This window comes from Bos indicus, chromosome 6, assembly GCF_029378745.1.
Source record: "Bos indicus isolate NIAB-ARS_2022 breed Sahiwal x Tharparkar chromosome 6, NIAB-ARS_B.indTharparkar_mat_pri_1.0, whole genome shotgun sequence".
In the NCBI taxonomy this organism is placed as follows: Eukaryota; Metazoa; Chordata; class Mammalia; order Artiodactyla; family Bovidae; genus Bos; species Bos indicus.
In genome coordinates, this window is record NC_091765.1 from 68,021,468 (window position 1) to 68,040,221 (window position 18,754).

At 35.4% G+C, this 18,754-nt stretch overlaps 1 protein-coding gene across 9 annotated transcripts in view; it reads right to left on the reverse strand.

The window, feature by feature from the left end:
- The window catches only part of FRYL (FRY like transcription coactivator), a 267,816-nt gene that overhangs the window by 138,934 nt on the left and 110,128 nt on the right, over positions 1-18,754 (reverse strand). For all 9 annotated transcript variants that reach the window (XR_011567188.1, XM_019962715.2, XM_019962717.2 and 6 more), the window contains one exon: positions 6,718-6,917. Coding sequence is in view for 8 of the 9 variants with exons in the window: in XM_070791414.1 (XP_070647515.1) it covers positions 6,718-6,917 (200 nt within the window). In the remaining variant the exon portion in view is untranslated. Of the gene's footprint in view, positions 1-6,717; positions 6,918-18,754 lie in introns of those variants that run through there.

An 18,754-nucleotide genomic window follows, 5' to 3' on the forward strand; every position in this document is an offset into this window, starting at 1 on the left:
TACTTTCTCTAAGTGAAGTAGTATTCAATTGTTAGAAAGAATGAGACAAATACATATGGGCTGACAATAGAACAATCTCTGATTTTTTAAATAAAAATAGGTACAGAAAAAATATATGTATATAAAATCTCATGGCTGTGTTTTTTCTTTTTTAAAGGTGGAAAGTGCTACAGACATTGATAAATAACAGACATGAAAAATAGTAAACTAAAACTATGGACAGTGATTACCTTGATAAAAAATGAAAGGATCACTATTTTTATTACATAACCTTTAAAACTATTTCCACTTTTTATAATGTCATTATTTCAAAATAATAGAATATACTAATAATGCATCTAAAGTTCACAATCCCTTATACTCTAATTTGACCCTTTAACTAGTATCTGTGTGCAGAGTACCAGCAGCAACATGTAGCTTCCAAGGAAAGCAAGAGGGCTTACTGAAAAAATTTTGACAGTGTAACAATGATACTGAAATATTTCAATAATCTGCAACTAAACATGGCCTTCTCTCCTACTAAACAATCCTTATCACTGTAGATTAAAAAGTCCAATGACAGAGCAAAAAAATATATATATTATCTTCGACTTTAGGATAGGAAGCTGCAGTGGAGGTGGGGACTTCCTAATGACCACTGAGAAGATGACATCTGAGTCACAATCAGAGGGAAGGGACTGAGCTTGCCATGCAAAGTGGGGAAAAGATAATCCAGTCTGTACCTTGGAACTCCCCAAAGGCTCAGGAATTGGAGGACTTCAGTACTATGAAAGTGTGGATGAAGGTGAAGTTAAAATAAGAATGTTGAGGGATTTCCCTGGGGGTCCAGTGGTGAAGAATCCATCTTGCAACACAGGGACACAGGTTCAATGCCTGGTAGGGGATCTGAGACCCCACATGCCACGGGGCAGCTAAACCCATGTGCCACAACTAGAGAAAAAGCCTGCGTGCCACCATGGAGACTCAGAGCAGCCAAAAAATTAAAAAAAATAAGAGGTCTGGTACTGTATTGACCTCTTTTATAGGCTTTTTATTAAAAAGAGAAAACTAAAAAACAAAAAACAAAAAGAGGTTGGTTGAATGTTTAGGAAAAGTTTAAACCCTACCTCTCACTCCCTTCACCCACTCTTACTTAGCAAGTTGGCCGTCTCTCCATCCTGCGCATAGAGGAATTGCCCTTCTTAGCAAAGAGCAAAACAGAGACGTCAGCTGGGAGATTCTACACTTGAAGACAGGGTATCATCCTGAAGACAGGGAGCTTAAGTGAAAAAGTATATGCTAAATAATAATAATAATAAAAAAAAAAACAGTTATCTTCTGCCTCTATATCCCCTGAATGTTAGTAGCCAAGCCTAAATCTTCTCATTTGGGCTACTGAAGCACCCCTCTCAGGAGATTCTGACTAGCTCCCAGCTAAAGAGCTGACATTGATGGTTCAGATGACTACATGCTAAAGACCACAGTCAAAAAGGCCCCTCCATGAAGGTGGGGCTTCCAATCAGCTGTTCAGTGCCTCAATCATAGTAAATAATATATACCATGTAACAATAAACATGTGAGGAGAAGGGGGTAAACTAACAGAAAAATGCGAGACCAGAAACTCTTTAAAATACAAAGATATTTAATACTATCAAAAAAACAGTGGATAGTGCAGTTGTAAAAATTGCTTGCAAGCTGAAATTTTAATCAATGGTTGCCCTTCCTTTTTGAATCTTCCAAGATGAAAATGAAATCATGGCTGAAGTCAAGCTCAGCTAACCTTTGAATCTTTCAGCTTCCTTAATTTCCTTTTATTATGAGTTCTAATATGAAAATGAAAAGGCCAGTTCTCTCATTTTAATGGTTGATTAAATTCTTTTAACAGAAGTCTTTCACATGGGTGCTTCTAAGTTTCCATGTAACCTACTGTCCATCTGACCATGAGACACAGGTTAGGCTCCTTGTATGTAACAATTTGTGGATGCTATTGTCTTTAAAACAGAATGAGAATTTCATTCAAGAACTCGAGAGAGTCATCTTGAACAGCAGTTTATTACTGGAAAGGGTACAAAATACATTTCAAAACAAATGAGATCACAATAAACGCATCTGAGGCTATAATGTATTTTCATTATCTAATCATAATGCTGGGTAGATGATACACCATCTACTCAGATTTGGACATAAATGAAACAAAGCTGGCAGAGATCTGATTTAGACAGGAAGAAATTATGCTGGTACATAGGATGTGGTGGTACGAATGGTAAAGAACCAGCCTGCCAATGCAGGAGACAGAAGAGACGCATGTTCAGTCCCTGGGTTGGGAAGATCCCCTGGAGGAGGAAATGGTAACCCACTCCAGTATTCTTGCCTAGAGAATTCCATGTACAGAGGAGCCTGGCGGGCTACAGTCCATGGGGTCGCACAGAGTCGGATATAACTGAAGCAACTTAGCACGCACACATAGGAGTGTCGGTGGTAAAATCTATAAAATATGATGGGGATTTTCTCAGCCAGTGTTTGTCCTGAGCAGCCAGAGTCTACAACATTTGTGTATTTTCCTGGGGTGTCAGAAGGAGAAGGAAGGAATGTCTCTTCTCTCTTAAGTGTGATGATGGGGTAGAAACACCTATTTTTCAATGGAATCCTGAGCACTACCCACTATAACTCAATAATCTCACTTTAAATTACATAGTGGGGGTTTCTGAAATGAACTGTTAAATGAATGAATAAAATATAGTCAGCATCAGTCTATTGTGAAAGAAATATTAGAAGCTCTGGCTAACACAATGATACTGTGCTTTGTCAGAAGGAAAATAAGAGTGCAGGTCGCAGCAGTGTTCTCAAGAATAAGTTCAATTTATATGACAAACTTTTACTAAGAGCCTACCACCAAGGTCAGTGCTGCAGGTACAAGAAGAGAGAGAGACCTGGTTCCTGGTATCAAGTAGCTCACATCCGTAGAGATAAACAGATCTTTAATAAAAGATCTTTTAATGTAAACAATAAACCATAATATGACAATGTCAGAATCTAGGAGTGTGAACAAAATTACTATGGTAAAACACAGATTCATTTAGCTTAAGGAAGGGTCACTATGTTAGAAGGAACACGTGGGAAGCTGGAAGGATGAGTAGAGGTTTAAAAACAGAGGAGTTCAAAGCATTTTAGATCAAGAGAAAAGTAAAAACAAATACATCAGAACAACAGAATATATAGAGGATATTTTTAAGCCAATACTTCTGTCACAGCATACATCAGGATAGGAGAATCAAGAAACATTATACAAACTATAACAAGGCTTTGAAGAGGCTGAAATGACTCCCCCAAGAACTTGAATTTAATACATACGAATGAAAAGGAAGCAAGAATTCTAAAGCAAGAAGGTGATAATACTGATATTTGTGTTGTAGATGAGGGACAGTTTGGTGAGAACAAGGGAAATGGAAAGGTGACGGACTACTACTTGATTGGTGAGAAGGCTAGTGCAATGGTCTAATATGACAGAATCTGACCCTGACGGACTACTACTTGATTGGGTAGAAGGCTAATGCAATGGTCTAATATGACAGAATCTGACCCTGACGGACTACTACTTGATTGGTGAGAAGGCTAATGCAATGGTCTAATATGACAGAATCTGACCCTGACGGACTACTACTTGATTGGTGAGAAGGCTAATGCAATGGTCTAATATGACAGAATCTGACCCTGACGGACTACTACTTGATTGGTGAGAAGGCTAATGCAATGGTCTAATATGACAGAATCTGACCCTGAGCTAGGTCAGTAATACTAGCATTGGTAGAAAAAGGAAAGAGCAAATTATAAAATTGCTATATTATAGACTCGTTCAAAGTAGGTAATTTCACTCACATTCTTTTGATTATGTTACTCTCAAGACTTTTAGATTTCAAAATTGAAATTTCTTTAAGCCTACAAGACATTTTAGAGCTGTTAGGACCATACTACATCATGCTGTTTATAAAACATTTTATAAAATAGGAAAAGAGCTTTTAAAATGTGCTGGGTACGCTGCAAACTGTTGAAGCCAAGTGATGGGTCTAGAGGGGTCATTATACTATAATCTCTACTTTTCTATAAGTTTGTATTGAGATATATGAGTAAATAAAGGTGTAATATATTTCAAGTATACAAGGTGATAAATACGTATATACTCTGAAAGGATTCCCACTATCAAGTTAATTAAAACATCCATCACCTCACATATTCACTTTTTCTTTCTTTCTTTTTTGTTTTTAGTGAGAACACAAATTCGACTTTCTTAGCAACTTTCAGTTAAACAATATAGTATTATCAACTATAATCATCATGCTCCATAAGCCTTTTTTTAATGTATCTTTTAAAAGTGGTTTCCTTTCTGACTGTATGCTATTTAAGTAGGCCAGTAAAGCAATCTAACATGTAATTCACAGACCATGGATGAAGAAAATAACATTTTATAGAGTAAGTACCTTTCTAATTAAACCTTATAAGCACTATTTCATATCTATAAACTCTCATAATCCTAATTTTTAAAGCAGAATTTTATATTATATACATGTTATACATACATTGGTATAAATATAAATCTAAATATATATATACATTGGCATAAATATTGATGGACAGGGAGGCCTGGTGTGCTGTGATTCATGGGGTCGCAAAGAGTCAGACACGTCTGAGTGACTGAACTGAACTGAACTAAATGCAGAAAGCAATCATGAAATGACTAAACTGAATATATTAATAACGAGATGTACAGTTCTGAAATATACATTTTAGTTAATGATCTTCTATGTACTATTATTTCTTAAACCTCAATTACATGATTTCATAGATACTCTCCTCAGAGTAGTGTCCTCTATTTAAAGATCAGAAAGAAACTCGATGCTTGCAGGCACCCCACCCACAGACCATCACAGTATGAGCAGTAAGTCCTACTTAACTAAGAAAATTAAGAACATATATTTCCTTCTTCTTCCCTCCTTTCTTAGGTCATCTTTATTCTCTCCCCTTCCTTTCTTCCTTCCTTCTGAGAAAGGACAGCAGGTTGAGTTAAGCCTAACTCTTTGCTCTGCTGCTTATTGGCTTTGGGCCTCAGACAAGTAACAGACCCTCTGGGTCTCAAAATAGTGGTGCACATCTATCTCTAATTCAGTTATGTAAGGAATAATACATTTCAGCTGTTACATCCTCTACCTCCATCTTCATTATCACCACCCAACTTGTAATCTACCAACATGCTTTTGATTGATCACATATCCGTTCCCTTCAAACCCCGAGAGTTACTTTCTAAAGTTACTTCACCCTGCAGAAACGGTTCTCAGGCTATTTAACTTCCAAGTCCATAACCTGTTCCCCAGTGTTCACTGTACTCTGTGTCTATTATTTGACGATAATAATGCCATTCTATAGTGATGCCATCATCTGCTGTTTTGGCTTCAATCATCACCCTCATGTGGATGATGCCAAAATCTATGTTTCCTGCAAATTCCCCCAAAGAATTTCCAGCTACCAAATAATTCCACATGGTCTAGATTGCTAGTAGCTCCAGCTTAACATACACAAACATCTTAATCATCCTTACGATCCCAATAAAACTCTTGTTTTCTTTACTGAGGTAAACACACTACCATCTTTTCGAACACTTCAAAAAATCTTTAACCCTTCATGTTCACTCAAAACACCTATTCCATTTTAATTGTGCATCAAGTTCTACTGATTCTGCTTTTGTTATTTATCTCACTTTTTTCCACTGGTAATGCCCTAGTTCAAGACTCTTTTCATTTCAGCCTGGACTTATACAACAGCTAAATAGTCTCCGCCTTTCATCTGTTCTCCTTGTTGTCCCACCACTGTTTATCTATCGTAAAACAGTCATCACAGTTCTTTAGAATCCAACCCAAACCTTGGTTCTTGTTCTTTCTCCTTCCTTCTTTCTCATAAGTAGAGCTCCTCATGCTTTTAAGTATCCTCATGTACTGTAAATTCAAAGCTGTTTACTTGTTCTAAATTTGGCTATTGTCATATCACCAACTCACAGAATATTTTAGATTTTCTTTCATTTTCTCGTATGTTTTATCTATCTTAATAACTCCCCTTGGTGAAATCATTTTTGTCCTTTTGTTACCTGCAGTAACTCATCTAAGTGTATTCTAGAGTCATTACAGCTTTTTAGATGACCACTTTTTATCACCTATCGCTTTATTTTTTTTTAAGACATTATTTTTTAGAGTAGTTTTAGGTTCACAGTGAAACTGAGCAGAAGAACAGACTTACTGTTTTCCCCCATGCCCACACATGCATAGCCCCTACCATTATCAACATGTGCACTAGAGGGGCGTATTCATAACTGACACATCGTAATGATGCAAACTCTATAGACTGCACTGTGGTTCACAACAGGTGTTGTAAATTCTATGGGTTTGGATATCCCTGTGATGATGTATATCACCATTACAGTATCATAACAGGACATATTCACTACCCTAAAAATCCTGTGTCTGCCTATTCATCCCACCTCTACCCCTGCCCAACCTCTGGCAACCACTGATCTTTTACTGTCTCCATAGCTTTGTCTTTTCCAGAATGTCATATAGCTGGAATTATATAGTATATACCCTTTCAGATTGGCTTCCTTTAATATTTTTCAACTATGTTATTTTCTTTGGAAAATCTATAATATAATGGTTAAGGCAAGAAAAGATTTCAGGTTTATAGGTCAGCTCTACTCACCAAGGGTTCAGCCATTACAACTTCAATTTTCTTTTCAGCTTGAACAGCAAATTCTGCAAAGAGGCTCTTGATGACATATTCACCAGGCTTGACATCTGGGTCAATTGTAATGCTTGACATGATGATATTCTTTTTCCCCAAAGTAGAATGAGAGTTGGAAGAAGTGCAATACTTATTCACTTTGCTGACTGGTGCTGAAGCTAAAATAAAAGAAACAAAAGAACTCTACTTTAATAATCAACTCAATTAGGCCAACCATAACCACCTGGTTTAATATGCATCCTGCCCCTCAACTCCAACCAGATCTCCCAATCTGTATTACCAGACTCTATTTTTTCTATTACACTTGTTGCCTTCTAACCAACATAACTATAACTTTATTATATATCATGTTTACTATGTACTATTTATTTATTATGTGGTATTTTTCTCCTCACCCTGCTGCTGTGAATTCTATATGCTCAGAGACTCTCTTTTGTCTTTTTTGGTCACTGATGAATCCCAAGTGCTTAGAACAATGCCTGGTATATACTGGGGATACAATAAATATGTCATGGATGAATGAATGAATTTTAAACAAAGTTGTATGCAATGAAGGAAATATGTGTGAATAAATAAGATGCAAATTAGGTTAAGAAGTTAAAATACACTACTTTGGAGAGAATGCTCTGGAAACACATTTGAAAAAGCGAACTACATTTGAACTCACATCTAAATGATGAAAAAGAGGAAGCAAGGCAAAGCACCAGGAACAGAAAGTACAAAGTTGAGTTGAATGTTTGAAAAACAAAAAAAGGACCAGTGTGGCTGAAGCTCAAGGGATGGAACAGGGGTGGATGTGAGATGAAGTTAGAAGCATTAGTCAGAGACCAAAGTTTTAGAGCTCTATAAGGAAAATGGATATTACTCTCAATGCAATTAAAATTCAGTGCAAAGTGATGACTTGGAGAGGAAGAGGATCTGGCTTCTCTTTAAAAGATCCCTGGCTCCTCTGGAGAATGAATTAGATGAGGGCAAACGTAGAATCGGGGGAGCCACTACAGAAAATCCAGGTGAGATGATCACAGTTTGGGCTAAGAGGATGGTGATGGCACAGGAGAGAAGGGTCTGTCAGATGTTAGTGGACTTTGCTACTCACAGGAGGGCAAGCAATTAATGATGACTCATAGGACTTTTCTTTGAATCATTCAAAAGAGAGATCAAGATGACATTGTGCCTGGCAAACAGTACATTGAACCAAGTGTGACATAAAGAGAGCACCTGTTCTGTTTTCTTGACACCTGGGCAGCCTACCTGGCTTTTATCTACAGCTTCTCCAGTTGCCTTGATCTTCCTACCTGCTGCATCAAACAGACCTTCCCATTCTCTAACTTCAGCTTGTGACATCCCCTTTGGCCTAGAGTATCCATGGAGAAACCTGTAAGAAATGTACTTCTCTACCTTGACCTGATCTCCAGAGACTGTGCTTTCAATATGCTGTCCTAGAAATTACTCCCTCCTTGAAATAGGAAGCAGAACACAATTTTTCAAACACTTTCTGTTCATGTGTGTGTTACATAACCATAGGACAATACATTTAATCTAAAGAAATACATTCCCAACTCCTAAGGAATTGTTCTGTCAACTAAAAAAACAAAAAAACCTACTCTACCAAACATAACATATGTCAAGATATCTAAAGTGACCGTGGTAACATCAAAAGAAAATTCTAGAAAGTAATATAAAATCAGGTGAGGGCAGTCACTTCAGAAAAAAATCATTTGCAAATTTAAAAAATAAGTATTTTTGAAAGACTGAACTTATAAATGCCAAAGAATGGCTTACTTTCATGTCCTATCCATTATCTATGTTTACTCATTTTTGCATAGTACATAGTACATTTTGCATAGTAATCTTACCTCCAATGGTAAGATTACAAATTAGTCATGCATGATGCTTATATTTTCAAAATAATAATAATCAAAAGACTATTATAAACAGTTAATATTGCATAAAAGATAAATATCTTTGTATCACATAAAATTAAAATATATATTGTATTCTAGAACTAAAATCATATAAAAGAGTTCAAAATAAAAATTCACAGTCCTTTGAACACAGTGCATGCCATTTATTTTAAACAATGACGTGTTTGTTTACTCTGTTTCATGATCCAACATTGTATATTGTAAGTGTCACTGTGGGGAAAGAAGATCTTAAATTTAAAAAACGTATTTTGGATCATTAAGAATACTTTATATTTTATATCCACATTATGTTGGATAGATGTAGAGAATCATAAAATAGTCAAAAAGGCTACTCAGTTTCTAGAATTTTAATTTACATTTTAGGAATAAAAATGAGGATAAAACATTTTTAAATTTTTGACTTATGGTAGTAGATGCAAAATATATCTTTTCCGGTAATTAAGATTCATAAGGTCATATGAGAGTTACAAAGTTTCTTTGGCTTTAACTTTATAATAAATGTTTTAAACAAGAAGCCTATAATAGATCTTGGCACTTGAACTGTAGACTTTGATGAGGTATAATCTTAATGCATTTTAACTTTTACAGTCTTCTCAAAAAGAAAAACTTTAGTTAATATGATCTCTCAAATAGCTCATCGTTACTATCTTCTACTTCCTAAAAAGCATAAACATAAGTTAAGCATAAATAAATATCCCTAGGTATCATAATTGAATTTTCAAGACATTTGCCAATACAGCCAGAAGTTTTAGGGAAACTTGTATTTATCTTCCAAATAAAGGTCTATCTTCTAAATATCCACATTACATTCTAACATCAAAATACTTCAACTTCAAAGAAAAATCAAATTTTTAGTGTTTAAGAGTTAATCAGTTTTACCTCAAAATGAAATCAGTTAGAAAAAGACCCACACCCGAACTGAAAACTGGACAAAAACGATGAAGAAACAAGCTACAAAAGATAAAACAAGCCAATAACCACAAAAACAATATTTAACTTCACTGATATTTTAAAAATAAATAAAAATTAGATAACTTTTTTTATGTACCAAAATGGTTTCCCCCGATTGTGTATTTCAATATAATGTTCAGCTTGGTTAATATATGTGAATTTTTCTCACATTCTGCTAATAGTTAAGAAAAAGGGATAGTCACTCTAAGCAGGGTTAAGAAGGTTAGTTTCTACATAACTAGATTAACCTGATGTCACCAGATTGCTTGAGTCAAATATTTTATGAAGCTAAATAGTACTATTTCTCTACATGCTATTAAAGTCTTTTGAAAATTTTACATATGTCTACTAGAGAATAATGACATAACTGTTAAGAGTGTAATTCTTAACACAATTTAGGCATTGAATTACAAGTTGTAAAAACCCAATGTCATATTAAACATCCTTGGAACATAAATCTATTAAACTCTGATAATAAAAAGAATAAAGCAAGACCTGAGTGATTAATATATAAATTAACATATAAAAATTAAAAGCTAGCCTGTGTACTCTTTCTCATAGATACGTGTGAAAGTCGCTCAGTTGTGTCCGACTCTTTGAGACTCCATGGATATACAGTCCATGGAATTCTCCAGGCCAGAATAGTGGAGAGGGTAGCATTTTCCTTCTCCATTCTCATAGATAAGGCGCAAATAAAAAGTAAATATGGCACTTCGAAAATCATTTATTTATTTATTTTTATGATTGTGCTGGGTCTTTGTTGCTGTGTGCAGGCTTTCTCTAGTTGCAATGCAAGGGCTTCTAATTGCAATGGCTTTTTGTTGCAGAGCAGCGGCTCTACGAGCTCAGGCTTCAGTAGCTGTGCTATATGGGCTTAGTTGCTCCAAGGACTGTGGAATCTTCCATGGGACAAGGATCGAACCCATATCCCATGAATTGAAGATTTTCAACCTACTGGACCACCAGTGAAGTTTGCTATTTTTAGATAGCGAGCTCTGTATAACATTGTACTTATCATGTTTCATAGAAAAAAAAATTTACCTTCTTCATGCTCATAAGTCTCCTATTCCCTTATAGGATTAATTTAAATTCATTGAAGGAGAACAGACATGTGAGAAGAGACACAAAAACCCTAAGTTGAATCATGTTTGACTTCATTACTTTACAGCAGTGGTTCTTGTTGTTTTCTGCCTCCGTTATATTCTTACGTGCAACACTCTATTCAATAACTCCCTCTAAATTCAGTGACTCTCAGTGATTGAGCTGCCCTAAAAAAGATGAGTAGGGGTGAGTAGATGTAGTTTTAAAAGACCCCAGTGGAGTCCATGAAAACTGAGTGCAGCACCCTCACCCCCAAGGCCAGGTCTTTAGACATAAAAATTACTAGTCTTTGGTCATAATCTTATACATACATATTTATGTAGAGATTTATATAATACAGAAAAGTAACAAAATACCACACAATTTCTTATTATAATAATGATTATTCACTTATATTGGTTAATAATAAACATGTTGATGATGACCTAAGAAAGAAAAGGTATAAGGTAAATGGCCTTTTGAATAAGACCAAAAGTCAAACATAACTATTTTAAAAGACAAAAGCAAAACTCTTGGTTTAAAAATCAAGCCTCTCCCAGCAAGATATTTTGTGGCTATCAACAAACTGAATGAAATTTACACGCAGAGGCAAATAACTCAGAATAGCCAAAGCAATACTGAAGAAGAACAAAGTTGGAGGACTGACAGTACTCAACTTCAAGACTTATTTTAATGCTACCGTGAACAAGACAGTGTGCTACTAATGAAGAATACATGACGACATCAAGAGGACAGAATAGAGAGCCGAGAACAGGCTCACACAGAGTCAACTGAAACTGATCTCTGACAAAGGCGCAAATGCAATCAGTGGAAAACGGAGAATTTTCAGCAAATGGTATTGGGATAACTAGACATTTGCATACTACAAAAATAAATAGATCTAGACACAGAACCTACATCTTTTACAAAAACTAACTCAAAATGGATCACAGATCTAAATGTGAAATGCAAAACAATAAAATTCCTAGACTATAAGGAGAAAATCTAACAGTTCTTGGGTTTGGTGATGACTTTACAGATACAACACTAAAAGTAAGACCCATGAAAGAAAAATTGATAAACTGAAGCTTTATTAAATTAACTTCAGCTCTGCAAAAGATATTGTTAAGAGGATGAAAATACACAGACTGGGAGAAAACCTTTGCAAAACACGTATCTGGCATCCAAAATATATAACAATTCTTAAAATGCAATAAGAAGATAAACTATCCAGTTTTAAAACAGACAAAACATCTGAACAGACTGCTCACCAAAGACATACAGATGACAAGTAACCATATGAAAAGATGCTCCATATCGTACATCTTCAGAGTAATGCAAATTAAGACAACGATGAGATACCACTCTGGATGAAAAATGTCACCTGCTCTATCAGTAAACAAAGGAAGTTGTAGTTATGAAGCCATCAGCCACTGCAGAGCCCTCAGGTGTGCACTCTGAGGAGATTCAGGATGGAGAAAAACAGGATACTGGCCCTAGATAATTAAGGTACATATCAAAGGAATGATTTCAATAAGCCCAAATGCTTCCATCTTCCCATACATAGAAAAGTGCTAAGTTCATTAACTTCAGATGTCTGCTTTTCTTTAATTAACAGCAAACTTTTGATGTTCAGATTACCTGGCTTTTTGTTGTAAAAACTCTAATATATATCCTGACTCCTCCTTTACCTCTTAGAAGCAGTTCTTCAAAGCTATCTGAGAATCTGCCTCCCAGACCTAAGTCCTCAGCAAGTCTGCCAAATAAAACACAATTCTCAGTTTTTAGGCTGCACTTTTTTTCTTTTTTCAGTCAACAGCACTACACACCCATCATAGTGATCAAAATCCACAACGGTGACAACAACAAATGAGCCTGTGGGACAACAGGGACTCTCTGTCATCACTGGTGAGAATGTAAAAGGGAAGACAGTTTGAAGGATCCTCACAAAATTATATTCTTATCAGAGAACACAGCAACTGTGTTCTTTTGTATTTACCCAAAGGAGTTGAAAATATATATACACAAAAACCTGCATGCAAATGGTTGCAGTTGCTTTATTCCTAACTGTCAAAACTTGGAAGCAACCAAGATGTCCTTCAGTAGGTGAATGGATAAGCAAACTGTGGTACATCCAGACAATGGAATATTGTTTAGTGCTAAAATGAAATGAATTACATAGCCATGAAAAGATGTGGAGGAAACTTAAATGCATGTCACTAAGTGAAAGAGGCCAATCTGAAAAGGCTACATGAAAAGGCTATATTCCAACTGTATGATTCCAACTATTTGACATTCTAGAAAAGGCAAGACTATGGAGACAACTTAGATGAGTGACTGCCAGGGGTTAGAGGGAGGGCAGGATAAATCGGTGGAACACAGAGGATTTTTAGGGGCATGGTACTATTCTATATGATACTGCAATGCTGGACACATGTCATTATAAATTGTCAAAGCCCATATAAAGCACAACACCAAGACTGAAGTTGTAAACTACGGGCTTTGGGTGATTATGATGTGTCCCTGTAGGTCCATCAATTTTAACAAACGTATCACATTAATGTAAAGTGTCAACAGGGCCCTCCCTGCTCTTCCCAAATGGGCAGAGCAGGGAGGGCAGGAGAAAGAGGTACGTGGGAACTCTCTGTACTTTCTGCTCAAATTTCTATAAACCTGAAACTGCTTTTTATAAAAAAGTCTATTAATTTTTCAGAAAAGAAAGAAAGGCCTATTCTATTCCTGTCAGCTAGAACCAAAGGTGCCTGGGAAGAGCCACAATAAACAACAGCCCAAGCCAAAGCTTAAAACAATAATGTATTGGATTAAGCTAAGAGGAAAAAAGAAAACAGTTTTAAGTCAATTAAAATAAAACATCAAAAACACACATCAGGTTACATGGTAGATAAATTGAACATAGAGACAAAGGTAGTAGAATCAGTATTAGGGAATAAATGAAAATTTCAACTTTTGGGGAGACCAGTTGGATTCATGTATCTTTCTACCAACTATCCAAAGCAAAACTGTACATTTGAAAGCAATTATTTCTGAAGAGGAAAAAAGAAAATATAAATAATGTGCGTGTTGAACATGTTAAGAGATAAATTATGAAAATATCATATGATGGCTTCAGTGCACAAACAATTTGCTGCATAAGGCAAGGAAAGTGATCGTGTTAGTCACTCAGTCGTGTCCAACTCTTTGTGACCCCATGAACTGTAAGCCGTCAGGCTCCTCTGCTCATGGAAGAATACTGGAGTGGGTTGCCATTTCCTTCTCCAGGGGATCTTCCTAACCCAGGGACCGAACCTCAGTCTCCTACATTGCAGGCAGATTCTTTACCATCTGAGCCACAAGGGAAATCCACTTAGCCAAAGGCAAGGAACGTATACCTCAAAATTCCTTCATAAATTTAAGAACCTCATACCAGACACTATTCACTGATGATTTTGGATACATTATTTAATATTTATTAAGACAGTTTGCATAGTATCTTATTTTATGCTAACAAACCAAATCTTATTTCAAGTGATAAGCTGGTAAATGGCCCTCTTTTAAAAAAAAAAAAGTCCTGATTTGTAGCATTTGCTAATTTCCATTGTTCCATCACTCCCATTATGGATGATTTCAAGCCATCAATAATTTAACAACCAGCTGGTAAAATTCCTGGAAGGAACTAGATCCAAAACATCACATCAAGTTATTGTTCATGTACAACAAGGAAACTGCCTTCTAATTAAAGTTGATTGTCCCATTTGAATGGAATGTGGACTTCAGTCCTCAGTTTAAGAACTTTCAGATCAGTGGCTTTATGTCCTCCAAAACTGCCAGATTTTGATATATCCATTTTTCCTCCTTAAAAGTCTGTATTATTAACGTAATATTTGCTTAGAATAACTATCCCAAGTCAAATATTGTTGCATCTTCAAATTCATTTACATAAAACAGGCTAAAAAAGAAAAAGTATTCCCATTTTGATCAGACATATATTTACCACTATTTTCTTTTAACTCTCTTTTAGTCTCATTTACTCCATTTAAACCTGTCCAACTGGAATTTATTTGCGGTGTTACACAATAAAGATTTTAAAGTTTTTCATTAACATTTAATTGGTTCTTCTCAGTATGTTTACTAAAATTTTGTCCCTGATTTTCACGATCATAAACTAAATTCATACTCAAATATGCTTTCTAGTTTGCTCATCAACAATCAGTTTTGTATCAGTACCATTCTCTTCATTACTGTAGCTTTATAATAGGTTTTATTATCTGTTGGAAACAAATACTCCTGGTTTACACATTATCTTCAGGAATTTCTCATTTATTGTCATTTACTTATACTTCCAAGTTTATACAAACCTTCACAAAATAATTAGAAGAAAACTGACACCTTAATTAACTTCTTATCTAGAACCTGGCATACCCTTACTAATTTGTCTTCTTTCATGAACCCAAAGAAAAATGTCTATTTTCCTTCATAGGAGAAACTCTCCAATTCTTCTGTTTCTAAATAATTTGTCTATTCTGTGTAAATGAAATTATTTTTCCTCACCACTCAATCCAAAGATTTTGCTTCTGGATGAATTTCAATGGATAGAAAAAATAAAACTTTTGCTTGTTCTTTGGACAGCTGTTCATAAAATGTTTATTTATCCTAGGCTAAACTATTCCCATCGAAAACAATTTCTAAACATAGAAGTTCCTATGACATCTTTGGCACATTTCCAACTTTTTTTTTTTTTTACTTTAAATCTACCACAGTAATATTGTTTACTATAAAGATGAAGAAAAAACGACCGATCATCTAAATAATCCATTACTCACTCAGCCAGAGTCTCCCTGTGGTTATTATTTTTGAACCTTCAGAATCTTGGCTAGGAAACTATTCTATAAATTTAGTAATAACGTGGTATTTTAAAAATATGTATGGATTTAAGAGTCAGAAGATGAGAGCCCTAGACTTGATTTGGCTACTGAGTGTCATTATAACCTTGGTCAAAATATTGAAGCTCTCTAAGCTTTGTTCCCCCTCCAAAAATGAATGAATGAGTTTTAGCTCAACTGTGGGTATGGTATCAGAAGCAACAAAAAATGTTGTTTTCATTTTTGTTCTCCATTCTTCTGCCCATAAAAATTTTTTACTGCCAATGAAAAACCCACTGTGGCAAACCCTCCTCTGGCCAGACATAAGCTTGGGCACCACCACAGCACAGCCGTAAAGTAAAAATATTGGGTTGGCCAAAAAGTTCATTCAGCTCATAGAAAAACCCAAGCAAACTTTCTGCTAACCTAATGTATATGAATACCAGAATCCTACAGTAAACATACCCAGGTGTTTCATCCAGTAAACGTACCCAGACCCAGGGAGAGAGAAATAACTACATATGGCTGTGTACCCGTTTTTCTTCTACTTACAAGAAAGCAAGCAGAATCTAAACAGTTGGGCTGAGTTCTCTATACCCTTGAGGCTGATAAGATGTAAAGAGACCAAGAAAAAACAAGACTTTCTCTTAATATTTTAACTGGTTGCTAACTAAGAAAGGCTCACGGAGCCTGCATTTCCTTCCATCACTCTTGGGATTACACTTTAAAACAGTCATATAGCTGTATGGCCCACACACTTAACTTAGCTGACAAAGAAATTTACTGGTATCCAGCAGAGACAAAAGGAACAAAATATTTACCATACACCAGCAGCAAATATCATTGTAGATTTCAAAACACCAAATCTATTTCAATTAAAACAGAAACTAAACAAAGATGCTGATTCTTGCCTTACCATTCACTACTGTTTTAAAGTTTACAGGATAATAAGTAAATGCAATAACATAATAAAATGAAATAATTATTATAAATATTGAGAAAGAAGATATGAAATTTATTAACTAGCAATTATCATGTAGAAATGAAAATAGATAAAAACTTACTCACATATATAAAATACATAGGTATAAATTTAATAAAGAAGCATAGAACTTACATAGAGGAAATGACAAGAACTTCTTAAAGAACATAAAAAGACCTGAACAAAGATAAGGACAAACTTACAGATAAAAGCATTTGTTCTTTTAAGTGCCAATTCCCAGAAAATACGTTAATTAGTACAATTCCAATTAAGATTTCAGTACAACTTTATTTAAGTTGCATTAGAGAAAATTATCTTAGAGTATACTAGATGGTGAAGGACAGGGAAGCCTGGTATGCTGCATTCCATGGGGTCACAAAGAGACACAACTGAGCAACTGAACAATCCTAGGAGGAAGGCTCCCTAGGTGGCGCTAGCGGTAAAGAACCTGATTGCTAATGCAGGAGACATGCTGCTGCTGCTGCTAAGTAGCTTCAGTCATGTCCGACTCTGTGCAACCCCACAGACCGCAGCCCACCAGACTCCTCTGTCCCTGGGATTCTCCAGGCAAGAGTACTGGAGTGGGCTGCCATTTCCTTCTCCAATACATCCATGCACGCTAAGTTGCTTCAGTCGTGTCCAGCTCTGTGCGACCCTATGGACAGCAGCCCACCAGGCTCCTCCGTCCACAGGATTCTCCAGGCAATACTGGAGTGGGTTGCTATTTCCTTCCTCATAATGAGATGCAATGCAGTTTCAATCCCTGTGTTGGGAAGATGGCCTGGAAGAGGGCGTGGCAACCCACTCCAGTAGTCATGCCTGGAGAATCTCATGGACAGAGGAGCCTGGTGGGCTACAGTCCACAGGGTCACAGAGTTGGACACGACTGAAACGACTTAGCACGCATGCACATACTAAAAAAAAAAAAAGCATTTAAAAATAATACAAACACTATTGTCTAAATCAAAAGATAACTATAATCAGAACAGACTATAACTATAATCAAAATATAACTATTATCAAAATATAGTATAAAATGTATAACATCACTAATCACCAGAGAAATGCAAATTAAAATCACAGTGAGATTATCATCTCACACCTGTTAAAATGGCTATCATCAAAAAGACCACAAGTAACAAATGTTGTCAAGGATTGTGGAAAAAAGGAAACCCCTTGTATACTATTGATGGGAATGTAAATTGGTGCTGCCACTGTGGAAAACAACACAGAGGTTTCTCAAAAAACTAAAAACAGAACTACCATATATATCAACTGGGTATATTTTCAAAATAAAGCAAAAATACAAATTCAAAAAGATACATGCACCCCAGTGTTCTCAGCAGCATTAATAACAATTGCCAAGATGTGGAAGCAACCTAAGTGTCCATCAACAGATGCATGGATAAAGAAGATGTGGCGTATATGTATGTATGTGTATGTGGAATACTATTTAACCTTAAAAAAGAATGAAATTTTGCATTTGTAACAACATGGATGGACCTGGAGGACATAATGCTAAGTGAAGCAAGCCAGACAGAGGAAGACAAATACTGAATAACGTAAGTTATATGTGGTATCTAAAATACAACTAACTAACTAATGAAAAAGAAGCAGACTCATAGATATAGAGAACTAGTGATTTTCATTGGGGCAGGGAAGAGGAGAGGAGTAATACAGTGGCAGGGGATTAAGAAGTAAAAACTACTATGTATAAATAAATTACAAGGATACACTGTACAACACAGGGAATATACCCAATATAGTATAACTATAAATACAGTCAACCTTTAAAAATTGTGAATCACTATATTGTATACCTGTAACTTATGTAATATTGTACATCAAATATACTTAAATTTAAAAAAACTTAGTAAAATAGGTAAAATATATCTATCTGTCTACATATAAATAATTATATCAGAATGTTATGCAAAAGTAATCAACTCAGTGAATATTAAATGTACATAAACCAGATTAATATAAAAGATTGGAGAACCTTGCCAAAATTTCAGAAAAAGAATTCAACATAGCAAAGGTAGAAGAAAAGGGGGATTTATTTAGTAATAATTTTAGAATATCTTGCTACTCATTTGCAGAAAAATAAATATAATATATTCAAAGACCAAATTCCAGATGGATATGAAGTAAAAATGTTTTAAAGTCTTAGAAAAGAATTCAAAGTCAACATGCATAAT